General features: G+C 42.5%; 1 protein-coding gene and 1 long non-coding RNA gene across 4 annotated transcripts in view; both read left to right on the forward strand.

Annotated features, from left to right (window-relative positions):
- Positions 1–6,057, forward strand: part of LOC124281992 (lysine-specific demethylase 7B-like) — a 33,318-nt gene extending 27,261 nt beyond the window's left edge. For 2 of the 3 annotated variants that reach the window (XR_006900029.1, XR_006900030.1), the window contains 3 exons: positions 3,755–3,854; positions 4,205–4,364; positions 5,899–6,057. Coding sequence is in view for 1 of the 3 variants with exons in the window: in XM_046718002.1 (XP_046573958.1) it covers positions 3,479–3,484 (6 nt within the window). In the remaining 2 variants the exon portion in view is untranslated. The other variant, XM_046718002.1, reaches the window with a different exon arrangement.
- A 2,566-nt stretch (positions 6,058–8,623) lies between these two features.
- On the forward strand, positions 8,624–18,692 carry LOC124281996. Its single transcript, XR_006900032.1, has 2 exons — positions 8,624–8,857; positions 18,271–18,692. It is a non-coding gene; the product is annotated as an uncharacterized LOC124281996 (long non-coding RNA).
- The last annotated feature ends 1,263 nt before the right edge of the window (positions 18,693–19,955 follow it).

The raw sequence follows: 19,955 nt of genomic DNA on the forward strand, positions 1-19,955 counted from the left end.
AGCTTCCGTGGAAGAAATGGCGTTATGTTATAAGTTGTGTCATACAAAATCCTTTTGGTCATGATTCAAATACATATTTAACTTCTGAGTAGAAAGTAGTTTTGATTTTCTAGCAGTGAAAACAAACCATAATCTCATTAATTCCAACAGACTTTAGCCATTGACTTTACGATTTTCAAAAATGGCTGACAGCCCTGTCACTTGAACATCCGCCAGTCTGAGGGATAAATGCTATTTAGGTTTGTTTTTCACCGAAAAGTTACAAAATCAAAACTACTTTCTACTGAAGTAGTAAAATATGTATTTGATTGATAGCCAATAAGTTTTGCATGATAACTATAACATAACAATTTCTCTCGTGGAAGTGAGGTGGAATATCAATATAATACTATTTACAGTATTAATGTCGCCGACCACAACCTCTTTTTGAGAGGAAGAAATCGTTATGTTACAAGTTGTGTCATGGAAAATCTTTATGGCCATCAATCATATACATATTTTACTACAACTAGTAAATAGTTTTGATTCTTTAACTTCCATTGAAGCGATCTGAACACAAGAGATATCGTTTCAGGCTTCCAACAGCCTCTTAGCACTCACAAACATAACCCATTTAGCACCGAACTCTAGGGGTCCTGTTGAAATCTGTTGTTCATGACCACACCATCGCATCGACCCCAGGAGCAATTGGCGACAGCATAGCGATTCGGCATGTCTTCCGTTGATGTGAAATCATCAAAATGGCAGAGCTTGCTACACACTTTCTATACAACTAACTGAAAATCCTTCCTCATATGGCGTCACTGCAGTGCTCTGGCGACAGAGTTACGTAACCTGTCTGTGGTTTCGTTGTTGGTGAGATTGAAGCAGGAAGCGACTTTTGGCAACTTTTAATGCGCTTTCGGTATTAATTAACCACAAGTATTTTAAAGAATGAATTTGGTGTTCGCGCATAAGACTAACCACAAATCTTTCATATGTAATAGTTAAAGAGAACAAAAACAAAGTTTATTTGTTCTTTAAGAATGTCTGTACAGACTGTATGACTCAGTGGTCAGTATCTTCAGTTCACAGTGGAGGCTAGTGCCATGTTAGGCCATATATGTTTTGTGAGTTTGTTTACAAAACTCTTGATAAGAAGCAAATCACTTAGGAAAGTCACAAAATACTTTTGAAATTCATGTTAAGATCCAACTCAAATTAGATGTTTTCCAACATGTTCAAGGCAGAAGCTGTGCGAGTTTGGGTATTCTTAGTTGTTTTGAGGTAGCAATCTCTGCAATTATTCACTGAATGATAGCTCCTGAAACTACTTTAGATTGGCCATTAAAGAAGCCTGATCTTTGGAAACTTAACTTTTGGGTGAGCAAGTGCTGCATCATCAACTACCACCCAAAACTCAAGTGCCTCCCTAGCTGGAGTCAACTTTGCAATTCTGTTTTTCTTTCCAGCAAACTATTCTTGTGTGTAGTGACTAAGAAAGTAACTTTAAATGGATAGGTGGTCATTTCACAGTGACTTGACATATGACTGTGTGCAGTCATTCAACAAATGTATGTAATGTCCATCATAATATCAATCATTGGTTTGTTGTGCCCAGACTTGATTATCATTAGGGTCTATTAAATTGCTTTAATATTGCCATGTCTGGCTTTAAAAACAAACTTTTTTTTCATTCATTTATAGTAAGTTGATTTGGAAGCTGAAACTTTTAAAATAGCTTTCTTTAGCCTGTTTGTTTTGTTTTCTTTGCCAAAATGTTTTGTAAACCAAGAAATGGAACCCCTTTTAATAATAGTTAAACTAGAAGGGAAGTGGAACATTGTTCTTCACAGGTTCAGTTAATAATGCAGTCCGGAACATAGCACTCCAATGATATCAGTTTTATTACATAGTTCAACAAATGAGATTTTTACAAATGAAATGACCCCACCTTTATGCATGATTTTTTTTCCCTCTCTAAGTCAGGATTACTGTTAATTTTTCTTCACAATTACATTAATACAATCATGATGAATGTATGTGACATTGTTTTCATTCCTGTGAGTTTATTCTTCTTGGATAGTAAAAGGGATAAAAACAGGCTGAATTGAGTTCCTCAACATACTTTTGGAAAAATGCAAGCTGCATCAACAAGAGTTCATCCTGACTACTAAATGAGATATAGGAATTAAAGAAATATTGATGAACAATGAACTAACTATCATGATAGACCAATCATTAACACTGATACCATGTCGGCCGTTGACTAAAGTGACATCTGTACTGCTCTATTTTTGCTTCTTGCCACTAACACAACAATCTGCCTGCTGGGTGGCTGCCTAACTCTGTGTGGGATCACCCTGGTAGAGTAGATCCATGTGTATCTTGACGCTGTCCACTAGCCACATAACACCTTTAATGTTCTGTATGTTTATTTAGGTTCAGTGAGAAACACAGTGGTATATAGATCATTTGTAGATATTTGTATGAAAATGAAGAATGGCCCCAACAGTAGCAGTTGAAATATATATTTTTTTAATTTTTGGATAATTAGAAATTAAATTATTTTTTTATTGTAATTTTTAAAATGATATATCTATTGCCTATTTCTTTCAGCCAGGCTTTCCTTACATACATGGTACAAATTGATTTACATTTAATTCCTGCACTGGAAATGTTTCTGTTAGTTATTGTTTTGATAAATCATTTGTGTTAAAAGTTAATTTACAGCCATCTCTGTGGGAGGTAACAGCATATCAAAATATTTTGAAATTGTGTCAAAGCATTTAACACATGATAGGGGACTGTTCATTCCATTGCCTAATTCCATTGTTGCATCAGTTCTGTTTGAGGGTTTTATTTAGACTTTCGTAGTTTTTATTTTACTTGTTACTAATCATGTTTACACTCATGTAGACATTTTACTCTAGCAGCATTGTATTTGTGTCATGTGTTACAGTAGATGATGTTTTATTTCAGTGTCTGTTAATTTCATTTACACGTCCTGTCTAAACGCCTGTAACGATAGTGTTAGCGATTGGGGAATTTATGTTTCTGTTGTATATCAGCTATCATAGTATAAGACAATGTAACAGAACATAATTATTTGAAAGTAAATGTTACTGGGTGCCATTAGAAAGACATATTTGGTTCTACCAGGGATAAATGGTTTATTTGGAAAACTACTGACCAGGATATAGAGATTTGAACCAAGTAAAATATACGTCGCCCTTTGCAACATTTCCAAATTTATTATGAGGTTTACAGATACACCATATGTATCAGTAGGTTTGCTTGTGTCATCTTTCACCAAGTTTCTTGACACTAAGCTGCTGCTCCACAAACAATGGCACACATTTAATATTTTAGTACGAGAAATATTTTGGCCGCCCTGTTTTAGTTCCTAAGATATCACTAAATGTGCAGATGGTCAAACAACGGCCCACTCTGAATTTTGTATTACATATTGTTCAGGTGTGTTTCCCCGTTTTTGAAGGGCTAAAAATGTGAATTTCCTGAACATTTTCTGAGACATCAACAGAGAGGGCAGGCAACAGATTAAGTCGCTTTGATGTCAGCATGTTTACATGTACTGTGTAAGCTATGGGTATTTGTCCAGTTGATCCTGATGCACATCATATGGAATTGGTAGCTCTTTTTAGGTATTTATCTGTTTGGACTTTGACATTTTCTGTATTGAAACTATTTGGTTCTTGTAATAGTACTACAGAAATCTGTATTCTAAACCTTCAGTCTGTATGACGATTTCCAGTTTGTAGAGACAATGCAAGCATTGAGGCACCCAATACATGTACAATTATGGAAAGATTCACCGAGAGGATATTGCCAAAGAATTGAAACAGTTTGAAAACCAAAGGGTGAAGCACAACAGACATTGTGTCTTCGGGGTCCGCACAAGGTAATTTTGCCAGATTTTGGTGCACAACTACATTGAGTGGCCAGAATGTGTTTCTTCAGTTTGAAGCTGCTTTCTCAGCAATATTTCAGCAGTAGTGGATCAAACTGTATGTAGGTTTCTCACCATTGTACCTGTGTGGCAAATCGTGAAGCCTGGTCATCAGGTTCCTTCCCTATTTTCCAAAGTGATGGGGTGAACAAAATCACATGTAGGTAGATTCCAGATGAATAGCCGGACAGTTGAGATGGTATAATGTTGTTGAGTTCATTAGGAAAACAGTGTTCACTTTCTGTACTTTTTTTTCAGAAACCTATCCCCTAAGAAGCCTGAACGCTAGCTGTGAGGAAGAGCGACACGCTAACCCCCAAAACAGCATGGTAAACATCTGTCTGCCGCATCAGCACACGAGGAGAAGCTGAGGGAGGTGCAAGCCCAGCACAGCAAGAATATCTACAACTTTGATGTAAGTTGGAGACTACCCATCTAGTAGTGGATTCCTGGGACAGGCTCCTGGTGAGTCCTGCGCATGTTGTTCAGATAATCTGTCACCTGGATCCTTGTTTGTGTTAATGTCAACCCGTGAAGATCAGGTTAAAATTGATCTTAAAATTTGCAGGTTCATAATTTATAGCTCACGAGGCGTGATGATGAATTTTATCGGCTTATGTACAATGGATGACCCTAAAATTTATGTACAAAATAAAGTGACCCTCCTGCATGTCATGTACAAAATCAATGACCCCCTTCCCTTCCACCAATTTCCTTTATGAGTTTTAAACATATTTTATGTACAATTACTGACCCCCAAATATTATTCTTTCATTAACTGACCTGAACCAATAATGACATTACCACACACCCACCACACACATTTGCCTACCACACACGACCTTTACACACACACACACACACACACACACATTTTGCCATTACATACACACACACACACACACACACACACACCTTTAACACGACACACACATTTTGTACACGGCACACACATACACATATTATGAACAGTCCTTCTAAGTAACATGCTTGTCGTGAAATTTGACTAAAACGGATCCAGGTTGGTTGGTACATGTTGATGCTCATGCAATTCTGCTGGTTTGTATGGGTTGCGGGCTGTAGCCATACTACTGGAATATTGCTGAGTCTTGGTAGAAACTAAACTCACTTGTGTGTTAATGTCCAGATGGTAAAGATGGTTGCAGATGCTGCTCACTAATGGGCAGTCAATGCTCTTTTGTATGTTGCTGTTAAAACCTGATTCTTTAATCAACACCGATACAAGGATTCACACACTGAAATCTGTTCATGTTTACTGTGTCATTAGGTTGGACGTGGTGCTGGACAGATGATTGACTCTTGATGGTATATGATGGTAATAAGGACAAGCAGTTGAAACAGGTTCTTAGTGAACTAGGCTTGTGACATACAAAAATATCCCATTCCTCCAACAGCTTAAAATCAAGCATTGCTCTTGGCCCTATGCTTGAGAGTAAGTGAAGTGAGTTTAGTTTTGCAGCTGCACTCAGTAATATTATTCCAGCTATATGGCGGCAGTCTGTAAATAATCGAGTCTGGGACCAAACAATTCAGTGACCAACAGCATGAGCATCTATCTCATAGTGGGATCACGATGACATGGTAATCCCAGCAAGTCAGCCGAGCCTGACCACCCGATCAGTAATTAGCCTCTTGACAAGCATGGGTTACTGAGAGCCAGTTCTAACCCAGATCTTCACGGGTCCCCTATGTTTGAACTGGATGCATAAAATTCCAGAATGAAAAGTAATCTAAAATGGACTTTGCTGTTTAGACATTATGGATTATTGATAAGTAAGGTGTACTGGAAATGTTTTTGTCTTTGGCAACATTTTTGCCTACATTAGAAACAGTTTCTATTGAACAATGGATCATGTGTGTGAGATGAGGATTGTGTAGGTGCACTGTGGGCTACTGATGAACGTTTCTGTGTTGATAGTCTTCAGGAGGAAGAAGATGAGCCAGCCCTGCCACACTGAAGGTGAGGATCCCACAAGGCAGGGGCCTGCTTAGACAGCACATTGAGGCAGCAGAAGGCAAGGAGACTGGGATGGGAAGGAAGGCAAGAGGCAGCAAAAGCAAAGAAAGATAAGGAGGAGAAGCCAAGGGGAAAGATGGGGAAGATAAGGAGGAAAGATGGCCGGAAAAGAAAAGGACAAAGATGAAGAAAAATGTTTGGCCAATAGCTGGAGATATTAAGCGGATCTGCATTGTTAGGAGATATCGGTCTGCTTACAATGGACAGAAGTGGGTTGTTAGGCGACAAGAAGGAACCCTTGACAGCATTAAAGTTGAAAGTTTCTAATGGAAGAATAATAAGGTAAAGGAATTTGCTATTGAAATTTCAGTAAGTTAAAGGTTTGTCAAAGATGAATGTTAGAATGAATCAACACACTGGTATGGGACATTTCAAAAAGTGGGATATTTGATTTGTCTACAAATTAATTCAGTAGTCCATACCCAAATTGAATCAAATACAGTCAGGTATCCTCGGGTAACAATGGTCCATAATATGAAATTAGAATCTGATTAGAATCTGAAGAAGATGATGCTTAGAATGGGTTTTTGGAACACACTTTTATTGCTGAGACTTGATATATTCATCAAATGAAGTTATGTAGATGAGGTGTTATTTTGTGTTAAACCAGTTTTCACCTTGTATCTTCAGTGAGAAGGAGAGGGTCTCAAGGGGCTAGTACCGGGGAAGTTCAGCGACTGTCGGCTAATTATAGCAATAAGGAATGAGAAGAAAGGTGAAGGTGGAGAAGAAAACTAAAACTGGAGGTGTGAAGGAAAAGAATGACAGTCTGCTGGACAGTGATGAGAGACCAGTTGGTGGTGGATGAAAACCCCAAGCCCAAAAGCGACAGCCAGGACTCTCAACCTCCACAACCAAAACCTGGGTCACTCAAACTCAAACTGTCAAGTGAGGATACAAATATTTTCTTTACTTGTGTCTATGCAAAAAGCTTGAAACAGTGCTTCTGGTGGGAATTAATTTGCTTGGGTACAAGGTTAGTCATGTGGTATGTCTGCTAGCAAAATCACCCGTCATTTCTTGTGTTTGTCTGACTTCCATTTTTGTAAGTGTGATTTTCAAGAGCTAGACACGCCTCCGTGTGAATTGTAATGGTTAGAAACGTCTGCCCAGTGCAGAAAGGTTCGCGGAGTTCGATCCTGACGTCATACCAAAAGAGCGTTAAAATATAGTACTTGTTGGTCCCTGTCTGGCTCAGCATTAATGGATACAACAAGGACGGTTCGGGCTTGGAGTCAGTATAATGTGTCTTGAGGTGGGTGCATTCATGTGCTTCACTGCGGCATGTGGTATCTTCAGTGGGTTAGCACTATAACACCAGCTTAAGTCTGGGCTACTACAAGCAGCCGCACGCATTAATATACACATGCATGCATCAATGTCAGTCATATGAAATGCGAAATATTCTCCAACTCGACGTTCAACCCAATTTCACCACCCCACACCTTCAAGAGCTATGGCTTTTTCAGTTTTTAGGCAAGACGGTAGCAGACTCTGATGAGAAGCCATCAGAAGAAGTGAAGCTAGATAAGAATCACCAGCCACGAAGTCTGTACTTTCATGAAGGGTCTAATACCTGAGACAGAGATAACAGAGGAACAGCAGGCATTGAGGCTAAACTTGCCTACGAGCACGAGGTGGACTTAATGGCAGCAGCATAGCAGATATCCTGGAGGAGGCCAGTGGGTATGGCAACGGAGACTGAGTTCTGGGTTGATGATGAAATAGGGTGAGTAGAGGAAATCTGAAGCAGATCTTGAAAAATCCCCTTTCTTGCAGCCTGAAACTAGGTTCACTTTATGCTTGGATGACAAGATATATGGTAGAGTCAGTTTTGTCTTTTAAGATCATTATATGATCATTTAAGCTGCTCTTTACAAGAGATGTGAAGCCCATTTCTGGTGTCCGGCCGATATATTAAGCTGGAATATTGCTAAAAGCAGGTTAAAAACTCAATTCACTTACTTTACAAAGGGATGTTGTGCGTAATGATTACGATGTTTGTCGACTTCCCACAAGCTTGACATATTACCAGACATAGCTTGTGGCCATTTTCAGAATGTTAGTTTCTGTCATGTGAATTCAAACAATTTCTGACTGCTGATGCAAACAATCCATTGTATGTGGAACAATTATCTTGTGTTATGTATTTTGTACGGACATGTATCGCTCTTCATGTCAGTGGCTACTCATCTCCCAGTATGAGGGATGCAATCCAGGGCATGCTAGTCCATGGAGTCGGATGGGAGGAGTAGACTCGTTCCCGGCCAGGGGTTCCGGCCAAGTCAGCGGCAGCAGCATGGGCGCGGTCAGTAGATAGTGACGAGGAGGAAAACGACTTTGTATGACCTGCTCTGAAGAAACCTGTTGACAATTTAGTAACTGACCCCACCCCGTGCACCACGCTGAAGTTATCGAGTCCAGACGTCTTCGAGGGGATGGTGAAGCTTTGTTCGAGGGTACTAATCGACAATAAAGTAAAACGCAAAGTCACCAGGGAACAGTGACCATTTCAGTCCCCAACGAATTACTTTCTGTGCATTCCATTATTCTCCAGTGATGCAGAGTTTCTGGTCTGAAAAGTACTTATCCTTATAAAAAGCCAGTTGCTCGAGGAGAAGCATACCGCAGTCATCAGTACAATGTCTGCCTTTGGCTGATGACCTTGATGCCATCCTTCCACGCCAGAATCGCCACTTGACCTTCGCTTCAACAGGATCGCAGCCACTGGTCTCACTGTTGCCGGTGTCATTGCGGCACCTCTTCACCTTCGAGCATCAATACTGGGCTTAACTGGCCTGGGGTTTAGCCCTGCCAACAAGCGCCGGTAGGAGCTGTAGCACCACCGTTGCTGGTAGAATCCTCCAGAGGTTTTCCGCCAGCTAATACCGGAGAGGAGCGCCAGAGTGTCACCATAACATGCTTCTGCAGATATCTAAGTTCCAAATGGTTTACGCGGAGTTGCTGCAGCGGGTCCTCAAAGAACATGGACTTTAAAGCCTATCCTTATTGAAGCGAGCGCCCAAACTGACAAAGGTTAAGCGCTGGCGCGGCATAGCTATTATGTTCACCGCCAGCGTCCAGCAATCGTTTGCCAATTAGAGGCGTTTCACGGCATAAATCCTGGCGCTAACGCTTAGCGTTTTGCAGAAGATATTGTGGATCCTTTGTTGCTGATATAGGGTTGCCCGCTTCCGACCCCTGCCTTCTGATGACGCATCATATTCAGAAACAGCGTGGACATCCATTATAGCTGACTCCCGGAGCAGGGCTGCGAACTCCTACGAAACAAACCATTTAAACCGATCCGTCCGTCAGTACGAGATTTCATTCCGTCTATATCGGTTTAAAATAACTGTGACACCAGCGGGAAACCTAATAAGGACGAGTTGATACCATACTGTGCCAATTTCAGTCGTTGTTAGTGCGAAATCCCATATACGCACTGACGGCGCACCAGCCGTCCACCAGATTCGGAGATTTTTCCATCATTGTGCCTTTGATATTCTGTGTATTAGTAGTAGCCGATGTAGCCCGACTGATGCAAGTTTGGTGCCGTCTCCAGTAAAGTCGGTGAATCCAGACCGTGTAGTTCGTTCGAATAATGAGGTCGCTCATATCATAATATTTGGTCAAGCATCGCCAGTGCCCCAGATTCACAAAATGGGGCAATGCCGCAGTTTCTGGTCGGCAAATTTTCTCTTATATGCCGCCATATCGTAAATAGCCGAGTAAAGTGCAAAAATAAAGTCACTCACCTAATTCTCTCTGGCATTATGCCCCACAAAAACCGCGCAGGCTGTTTTGTAGATCGCATATCAGGGTTATATGTATGCCCGTATTTCAAACTCCAGTCTGAATGTCACTTCTGGACATCCGCAAAATCACGTCACTCACTTATTACTATGCGCCTGGGGACCGTTCGGTAATTTATGGTGGGTGGTGCAGTACTCTGCGGTGGATATGCTCCAGCACCATGCGCGACGTAATTAGGGGAGGTCAGCAATACCGTTCGAAAATGTTTAAAATTATACTTAGAAATTAGCAGGGGATAGAGGGTGTTTCAATGATTTCAACTCTAGCCATAAATCGTATGAAACGGCCTTCATTACTATTTTGCGTAGCGTATCTCTTACCATTAGGTACCTCGTACGCATGAATGTGCAAGACTTACTCTCTTTGCTGACACTGACTCCATCAGCAAACGGCATCAAACTATGCTAACCCATTCAATTCTTTTTATGTTAATACTCAAAATCTTAGTCGAAATTTGAACTATGAACAAGGAGCGAAACGGCATATAATAGCCGTCCTGCTTCCCTGGTTACGGCCGCGTTGTCCTTCCAGACCACGCCGATGAAGGAGAAATTATGGACCCGGAGGGCCCCAGTTTGTCTGCAGTAGCGAATTTGTTATAGCGACGTCGTTCCCTGCCCTATCGCCGTGGTCACAGTTACGCGTGCGGCGAACAAAGGAACCAACGAGCAACCGGCGTGTGCAGCATTAAAGCCATTGAAAGAGCATTATCTGCCCGAAAAAAGGTAAGGTGTGAACGTCCAGGATCAGCTATACTATCGTTACCCCGAAGTAGAGTAAATGCCGCGACCATGGAATATGTTTTGATATTACCAGTAATTTATGTCACACATGTACCAAGTTTCCCGTTTCGTAATTTTCAACGCGTATTTGTAGTAAAGAGCATCAAACGTCCGCAATTCACTTTTGCACATCAGTTCATACGTAAATCATCGCCGCTACCATTTCGACCAGCCTACCGAACCTGCTCCGGCGGGATGTTCGTTCGTAGCCTGTGGTGAAGCGACTTCGTTATTCAAAGCTGCGGCGATTCTAAAGTCCAGGACTTCTTTCAGTGTAGATGTCCATGCACATGCACAAATCACATGGTAACCCTGACAATCTAAAACGAATAATTTTGATGGCGTATCGTTCCGCATGCCAAATATTCTAAACTTCCGCCTTCACGCGAAGAAAGAAATATTTGTCAGCATGCCCATGTTGGCATTTAAAGTTGGTTGTCAGTAATACATACGACGAAATGTTCCATCGAGTTTGATATAAATATATAATGTCCTGGTTCTACTGCATGGAGCTTTACGCAATAAGGTTACCCTTTAAATGATACATACTATTTGAGCCGCCATAGATGACGTCAATAAACCCTTCCAGCCGTCAAACTATGCGCGACCGAACAGACTTCAGCAGGTCCGCAAGTTTACTTCGGGAAACTAGTATATATGAGTTTACCGCACTTTTCTACCGCCGAAAGTGTCCCCATTGATGTCTAAGGTGCCGCAATTCGCCGGGTAGCGAACGCCCTATGCGGTTAAACCTTTGGGTTCAAATATCGTTCTTCCGGTATTCGAACCGTTGAAGGCGGCTAGTCGGCTTCCGGGAATGTGGTGCGCGGCCTTGTGGATCTGGCAATTCCGCCTGGTACCCCTTTGATAATATCGCGCCGATGAAATGGTCTAATTTGTTCTCGAATCCGTGCCGAACCTGAATTTAACTCAATTCCTTCAATTCTACCACAGACTCATAAAATCCGATCCAGATGAACCGAAGTTAAAGCTCATCGTCTATGCATGGTGCGCTTTAGTATGTATGGCAAACGTCCTCTTCCTGCCCTGCAACCACATCATGGCCCGTTGTCGCCCTGGATACGTTGACCTGCTGTCTTGTATGGGCATTAACACCCCCGGTCTCACAAAGTTGTTCATGACCTACGCCATCTACCCTTACAGATGAATAGATTCCTGAAACGTTTCTTTTTCATCGCCAGTTTTCTGCGGCAGTTGTGTTCAGAGGTTTGAAACCATCCACTCCCAAAAATTATCTAATTATCGGTCCGCCCCTGCCACGCTGAAAGCGTCCAATCCCCACATATTTTGAAGTCGATTATTTGTTTCCAACGCTCTGACGAAAGAAAATCCACATTCATTTACCCACCACTCAAAACCTATCGCTAGAAATATTTGTACGTTGCTCCCTTTCTGGTAACTGTTGGCCAATCATGATGGTATTGTTTATTCAAAGCTTCAGCCATGGCAGGAAAACCGTCATTGGCGATACTCAAGTATCAAATCGAGTATGCTATGTGGACTACCAGTTGTCAGACGCCAGGTATTGGCAGGGTGGGTTAGATCGCTGCTGAATTTCGTACTGGCTTATGAGATGTCGAACTCTATCATATTTGTTTGGATCCTAGGTACCTGAACCTCAAAATGTTCTCACCTTTGCTCTGGGAATTCAGTTGAATTTCAAACATTCCTAATATAACAGATACTACACTTCCCCTCCCTATTGCGTATTCATACCGCAAATTCGTGAATTATCATGAGGCAAGTTGTCCTGTTCAGAGCTTTTAGAATGTCGTCTCAACCAATGTGATACCATTTTGATTTCATTATGTTATATATATTCTGTCCCAGCTACGCAATTAAAAGTACATGATACATATTTCACTAAAGCCCAGTTGCCATCTACTTCCTCTCTACCTACCTACGTGAAATGGGGTTTAACGTCGCGTTCAAGGTCACTTTCTGTGTGTGTGTGTGTGTGCGTGTAAGCGTGTGCAAGTACTAGTCTGCAATTCGGATACAATCACGCAGGCACCAACCGATCAGTACGGTTTCATACATCTGGCAACCGAAGGCCCAGGCGCCCAGCAACACGCACCATCAGCAGTGTGCGGGGAAAGCTTCCAGATCGTGCTAGCATGTCGGGCTACAGCCCAGTTTCCGAAAGGTTACTTTAAATTCCACGAAATCATTCTTCAGCCCGAAATGTCGTTAATGTCAAAATAAGAAAGCCATTTTATTTATACCAAACAATCTTTAAACAAGGTTTCCTCATATTATGTGAATAACAGTCCCGTAGACAGCTGTCCAGGCTACACAGACACAATGCCCTCTCGAGTCTTCTTTCAGTCATTGGGATGATCAATGTCAAAGTTGTCATCAAACGTTTGTCTGAATATTCAGACACATCACTGCTATTGTTGTGCCAGTCGCCCGAGCTTACCCGTTCCGTGACCGCCCTGTATGTAGTGAGTTAGAGCGTCCGCTCCGGGAGCGCCCGTGGTTCATCCCCTATCAAAGCCTGCTACCGCGACGCCATGGTTGATCATTCCGCCATCCCGTCCACGAAGCCAAAGAACTGGTCGGCTCGGAAATGCTAATGTTGAGGTGTTCGCCTACCGCTCAGCGTGACACTAAGTTAAGAAGAGCGGCACATCGGTTCCAAAGCTTAATTGTCTCCCGAGAAGCATACAACTTATAATATGGCCTCTGGGAACTAAGTGATTGTGGATTACCGGGTCAGCCAATTGCCGTCGAAATTTCCGGAATTGAATTTGGCGGTAACCCCATGAATAGCATAACAGTTAAATATTTATAACCGCCTAAATACCCGCTTGTGTTTCCTAAAAAGTTGTCTGTAATCTAGATGCTTGATTACATTTATGAAGATGATATTTACTAAACAGATCTTTCCGCCTTTTATTCTCGAGCACAACGTTTCAGGGCTTGTTCTGGCCCCATCATCAGGTAAACCGGAAATGCACCAGCCGCATCAATGCTTTATGACGTCACAGCTACAATGCTATGACGATTTAAATACATGCGGTCAATAAACAGATGACAGCGCTTAATGAATACATGTTACAAGACCACAAGATGCCCACGTTCGTCGACCAATTTTGAACTCAGCAGATACTTTATACAAAATTGCCGAATACGAAATGTACAGAGACGGCTTCTCGGCAAAACGTGTATAGAATGTAAAGTAACAGCAGTGTACATAGAAATTCGAGGCTTTATACATGGAACAGGATTGCGTAGGTATTGTCTTATGGTTTTATACCGATGCATTTCAGAGTAGATACCCTGATCCCCGTTTCATTGCTTGCCCCGTGCGTTTGATGAAGATATTTCCACCAACTGCGCTTCCGCGTCAATGATGTTTTTGCGAGGACTTCAGTTTCCCAGTCAATTTCATGATCGGGATTATTCATGATGTGTTCGAAACCGCAGATTTCAGATCTGATTTGTCCACTGAAGCTCTTTGTGTTCTTTCACACGTGTAGCTACTGGTCTGCTTGTCTCACCAATGTAGATGTCACCACAGTCACATTTCAGTTTATACACACAGCCTTTAGGTTGGATATGCGAGCCAGAATCTCTCCACTGCGTAATGCGCAAAGTTTTATGCGGTTTTGCTAAGCAGACGAGAAAGTGTGTCAATAAGCAATGGGTTTTTCCTTCAGGTCGCTATTGGTATTGATGTCCAACATGCTTTACGAAAGCGAGATGGGTATTTAGCTTTCCCTTGATTCGGGATGCAACGATGATAGTGAATATATTTGGTCTGTGTGGGTAGGTCGCGAGAAGACCACGTGATGAGCTGCTGTTTGAGCTGTCAATGGCGATGTCCAAGAAAGCGGGGTTGTTATGCTGCCTGTTTCCATCGTAAACTTAATTCTAGGTGTTGATTATTGAGGCGGTTCCAGGAGCATTGGGGTCATGATGGTTGCTCCAGATGAGAACGTGTCATCAACTTTCCTGTGCCAACATAGTGGTTGAATGGTGAAGCAGCCAGAGCAAAAGTTCGAAAATGAAAATGAAATTTTGCATTCTATGTCCAACAAAAGATATCGCCGAGATACATAAAGATTACCATTGCTGTAATACTGGATACTCATAGCCATACAACATACCCCAAACGCCCAAATGAATTATTTGTACGTTGGCTCTTAGGTCTTTAATTGTAATTCGGACCATCCAGCCATTCTGAAGTGTAACATTGCGATACCATCTCCTAGTCCCATACCAACCTCCCACGCCATCTCCCAAAACCAATGCGTTCGCTGGTTACTCTGAAGACTCAAAGCTCAGTTCCATGTAAACACAAATGAGTGGCGCCCATTTATGGTGTTCCCGCCGATTGCTGAAATATTGCTAAAGAGGCGTAAAGCTAAACCAACCCACATTCACAGGTGGATCCAGAGGAGCGCTGTTAAACCCCTTTTTGGTAGTTGAAGTTTGTTAAATGACCCTTGAAACTGGGTGAAAATGAAGTGCAATTCTCCTTTTCAGCCAAAACCCCAAAGCTCGCATCCGCCCCTTTTGACAATAATCAACATTTGTTTCAAGACGCGCTGTTCCCAGCGATGTCAACACTTCAAAACCCGCCCATAAACCCATTCTATTCGGGTAGTTCTAACAATTGCTGTCGGTGTCGTTGTTTAAACTCACTGGCGCACTCCTCTTGTTTTCGTGGTGAAGCCATTGCCGGAAATATACAGGCTGATACTCAGCGAAACGTTACTGCAATAAAGTGCCGCAGCAAATAAGGCGAATAAACAGTGATGGTGATTAGTTTCCGTCATCCCTGCTAGCAACCCGCTGAATTTGGAAATTACGCTATTATCGCATGTTTTGGTTTCTTGATTAAAATAGCAAAACAGTAATATCGGTATAATATCCAGCGTCGTCGTCTGGTTAAACATCCCGCGTTCGCGTATATCGTACACTTGAAACTGCACCGGCGTTACCATGCCACGTGACAAAAGTGGAGGTCACATGATCACATTAAACATCATGCATAACAATACAATATTTGCGCAATTTTCATGCGTTCCTGGAGCATATTCGCGCTGGTTTTCGGCGACAATGTGACTTTGTATTTACGCAGCAGCAGGTTGGCAGATAAGTCACTGTTATCGTGCTTGCCGGTCAATGTAAGTTCTGGCTAAAGTCTTCCAGACGGAAACGTAGTGACGTTTCAGCCGAGCGCAGCCAACAAAATCTGCTACTGAATGGGTTCTACTAACTAAACAATGTTCAGGCCGATTGAGACTCGAGTCTGAGTGTCGCTGCAGGTAGACCGTACAGCAACCGAACGAAAACTTACCGAGGTAACTTATTCCAGTTCCGCTCTGTTTCCATTCATTGAATACAAACCTCCGCCTGCACCACCACCTTTACAGAGCATAATGAAACAAAATTAACATCGCTTTCGAGTCGTTGGTCTATTGAACATAATTTCTATACATCCATGCAAGGTGTAAGCTTTCTTCATTTGAAGCAAGCCCGTTTTGCTTTCGCTTTTGATAGGTTGGGGAGAAGCCCTTTGATTCCAGAAATCGATTATTGTAGGTAGGTCTCAGCTTTCATGGAAAGGAGCAACGTAAATTCAGAGTTTACGCTGCGGTTCTTGCGAGAATGCGAAATCGCAAAATGATCCTAAAACTGACAAATCGAAACACAGATAATTTTTTCATAATTAAATTCCCCAATTGGTTAAAAATATTAAAGGTGCATTCAGATTGGTGAAGTAAAGACCTACTTTGCCCTTTGAGCAAACCATTTGATAAAAAGAAGCCAGCCCAGTGCAAAAATGCTATTCGTATTGTGACAACAAAACGACCTGTGTCCATGAAGATCCGCCCAAGTCTACGAAGATACTTTTTGTAATTTCAACCATTTTACCATTCACTTTTCCTTATCTTGCTAGGTATTTACTCCCCGTGTGGACCACTAGGTAGACTCAGAACCACACGCGTCATACCAGAGTCCTCGCAAAACGGATCTGGTAATCAGCCATTGATCTCTTATCTGGTTGTATGTTGCCGTGCCCCATAGAACTTTGCTCATAATATCAGTCACTGGTTTGTCTCTTTCCAGTTCAAGGCGAATTCTTCTATGACTGTACTCTGATGCATGTATTAGAGTTGGAGGTAGCAACCAAACCTAACAACGAATAATACCTACCGACATTGCCTCAAATCAACTGGGATTCATAGCGTCAGCCATGCTAAACGTTATGTCGGTTTCTTCCCATTTTGAAATACTGATATCAGTGCTGGCGTGTCATTTTCACTCAATTGTTAGTATCAGCTCTCCACGATGTAAGCCGCCATTGGCCTGATAATCGCAATGTATACATTACCTTAACCTGTTGTTACACTCCCTACTTCCGAAAGTGCCGCGAGGCTTGTGTTGATCGTAAAACCTTATCAGAAATCTATGATTGTAGGTTCGAATCCTGGTTTACCCTGATTGTGTTTCGGTCGCCATGCCCGTGTTTGAAAGTTTCACGAACCAGAGGCCCAGCCAGCGACCGTAGCGCGACTGTTTGCGTTTGATAATGAGTTGCGATCACCTTAGCGCTAGCTGATCGCTTTATGTCGGGGTGCCCAAAACCTCCAGTATTCATCACTTCTGGGCATTCCTCCTTCTTATTAAGCTACGCTTTTTATTATACCTGAAATTGTTAAAGCACTGTTAAACTCAACCCAATTCACTCGCCACCCCAAGTTCAGCGTGGTGGTACAAGTCAGCCAGCTCTCATCCTGCATTTCCATTTCTTCCTGCCGATACCATACCAAAGCAATTTCAATAATACCTGTATAAACATATAGTTCCCTAAATCAATAGTGGCATTAAATTGATATCGCCCACTGTTATGGGCGTTGGTGTCACGCCATAAACCGTCACATTTGACAAAAATTTGGTCCGGGAATAGATTTACATGAGCATCGTTCCGATTGGTCCAGCATATGTAAGCTTCACTATTTCATATTGCCTTTTCCGTTAAAAATACTCTTCGTATTTGACTTGGCTAATCAAAGATATTTTTCGAAATGTTTTGTATCATCCAGACAGTACCCCGCGAACCTAATTATCGTGTTAAAACAGAGGCGATCTCCAGTTGGTAGGAATGCATCAATTTTCAGTTTAAGCCAAATTATCTTTGTAAGACCTGTTCTGAAGAAACCTGTTGACAATTTTGCAACCAATCCAGTTCCGAAAGCTATCGAGTCCATTGTGTCTTCGAGGGATGCAGAAGCTTCTTGTTCGAGGTACTAATCTTGCTCATAAACAAAACACCAGGAACAGTGACCATTTAACCCTTTAACGAATTACTTCAGTATTCCAGTATTTATTCTTCCAGTGATGCGCTGTCCGAAGGTACCTTATCCTGCTTCAAGAGGAGTGAAGGAAGCCGAGGAGAAGGAACGTGTCACCAGTAATAATTTGGTTCCTGCCCAACACATGAACTTGATATACCCGTTAAATACTCAGAATCGCTAATTTGACATTCGCTTCCAACAGGATCGTAGCCATCTGGTCCGTTGTTAAGCTGGTGCTCATTGCGGTACCCTTCTATCCTTCACAAGAATCGAACCGCTACCGGTTTTGTCCCCAAAGTTAAATCCTAGCGCCCGCAGAGCCGTAGCACCACCGCGGTAGAATCTCAGGAGTAAGGCCTCCGGGCGAAGCCAATGCCGCCAGAGACATAGAATACCACCAACATGCTTCTACAGATATCTAAGGTTCCTGAATGACAAGGAGTTGCTGCAGCAGGTCCTCAAGAGCATGGACTTTAAAGCCAATCTCAATACTAAAGGAGGTCGCCAACCGACAGCGTTAAGTGTGGCTGGTGTTGGCGGCGGGCGATGAGGTTTCACCGCCGTTGTTCCGGCAATCGCCAATTAGAGGCCATTTCGCGACAAATCAGGACTGTAGCTAGTGTGTTTTGAAGACAGGGCCTTTGCTGTTAAGATAGGGGCGCTGTCCCATCTGCCTTGACCCTGCCCCTTGATATCTACACCATATCAGAAACAGCGGGGACATCCGCCCATGATGCATTCCCGGAGAAGGTGCAACGGAACTTCATGCTGTGCGAAATCTACGGTAAACGTCCGCCTGGTGACAGATTATCATTCCGTCTATATATGGTCATTTCAGTAGTGACACAAGGATTGTACGTACGTACCTGTGCCACTCTCTTATTGTTAGTGCGCGAATCCCACATACGCACCGATTGTCACCAGTCGGTCAGCCTGTTGGCGGTAATCCACCAGATCTTGAGATTTTTCCATCATTGTAGTTTTATTCTAAGAAACGCAATGGATGGCCCGGACCGATGGTGCTGGTTCCGTAGTAGTGCCAGAACCATGATCGTGGGTCAGCCTGAATAATGAGGTCGCTCCATACTATAATTATTATTTTGGTCAAGCACGGTGTCTTCGTAGATTCTTCACAGTACCAAGTACGTCGGCTTCTGTATAACTCCGGCAATTTCGCTATAGTCGTTGCCGAACGGCGTAAAAAATGTCTCACCACTCACTTTCTTCTGCAGATGCTCACGCTCAGCGCCGTCCGGAGAAGGGCTGCACATTAGGGTATTTGTTGCCCTGCCTTGAGCTCAAGCATGGGTGACAAAATTACAGCCGTTTTGTGGCATCGCGGCAATGGGGTTATAAGGGATGTCTATTCAAACTCCAGTCTGAATGCGTTCACGAACGTCCCACTTCTTTCATGTATCTTCGTTTTCTGTTGCAGCCGAGAGTCAAGAAAAGGTATAGTAAAATCATTGCCACTACTTTATTACTATGTGCCTTAGGACCGTTAATGATTTATGGGGTGGTGATGATTTTCGGGGTGGGTGGGGTTCCAGCAATTTTGTATACACTTACTAGGAGGTCAGCACCTTTGTACCTGAAAATGTTTAAATTATACTTAGAAATTACGGAAGGGAGGGGGTTCAATGATTTTGTCCCCAGCCTGCAAACACAAGAAAAGGAATCCTTTACATTGGATTATTTTGCCTATGTATCTTTCTACTATTTATATTCTTAGCCAAAGAATACTCTCTATTGACACTGACTCATCAAAAACGGCATCAAAACTATGCTAAACCCATTCACTCCTTTTGCGTAAATACCAAAATCTTATCGGAAATTTGAACTATGAACGAGTGGAGTAGAACGGCATATATACAGGCCGCGTTCCAGGCCTTCCTGGTTAATTTTGGTGCCGTCCTTCCAGACCTCACCACGCTGGTTCGGCGAGAACAGGACCTGATTACCCACGAAGTTTGTCGAATTAGCATAATTTGTTCGCGTTATATCCGTGGTCATTGCGTCCGCGCCCGCCAGCATAA

This window comes from Haliotis rubra, unplaced genomic scaffold (genome assembly GCF_003918875.1).
Source record: "Haliotis rubra isolate DU_JTF1 unplaced genomic scaffold, ASM391887v1 Scf291, whole genome shotgun sequence".
NCBI lineage: Eukaryota > Metazoa > Mollusca > Gastropoda > Lepetellida > Haliotidae > Haliotis > Haliotis rubra.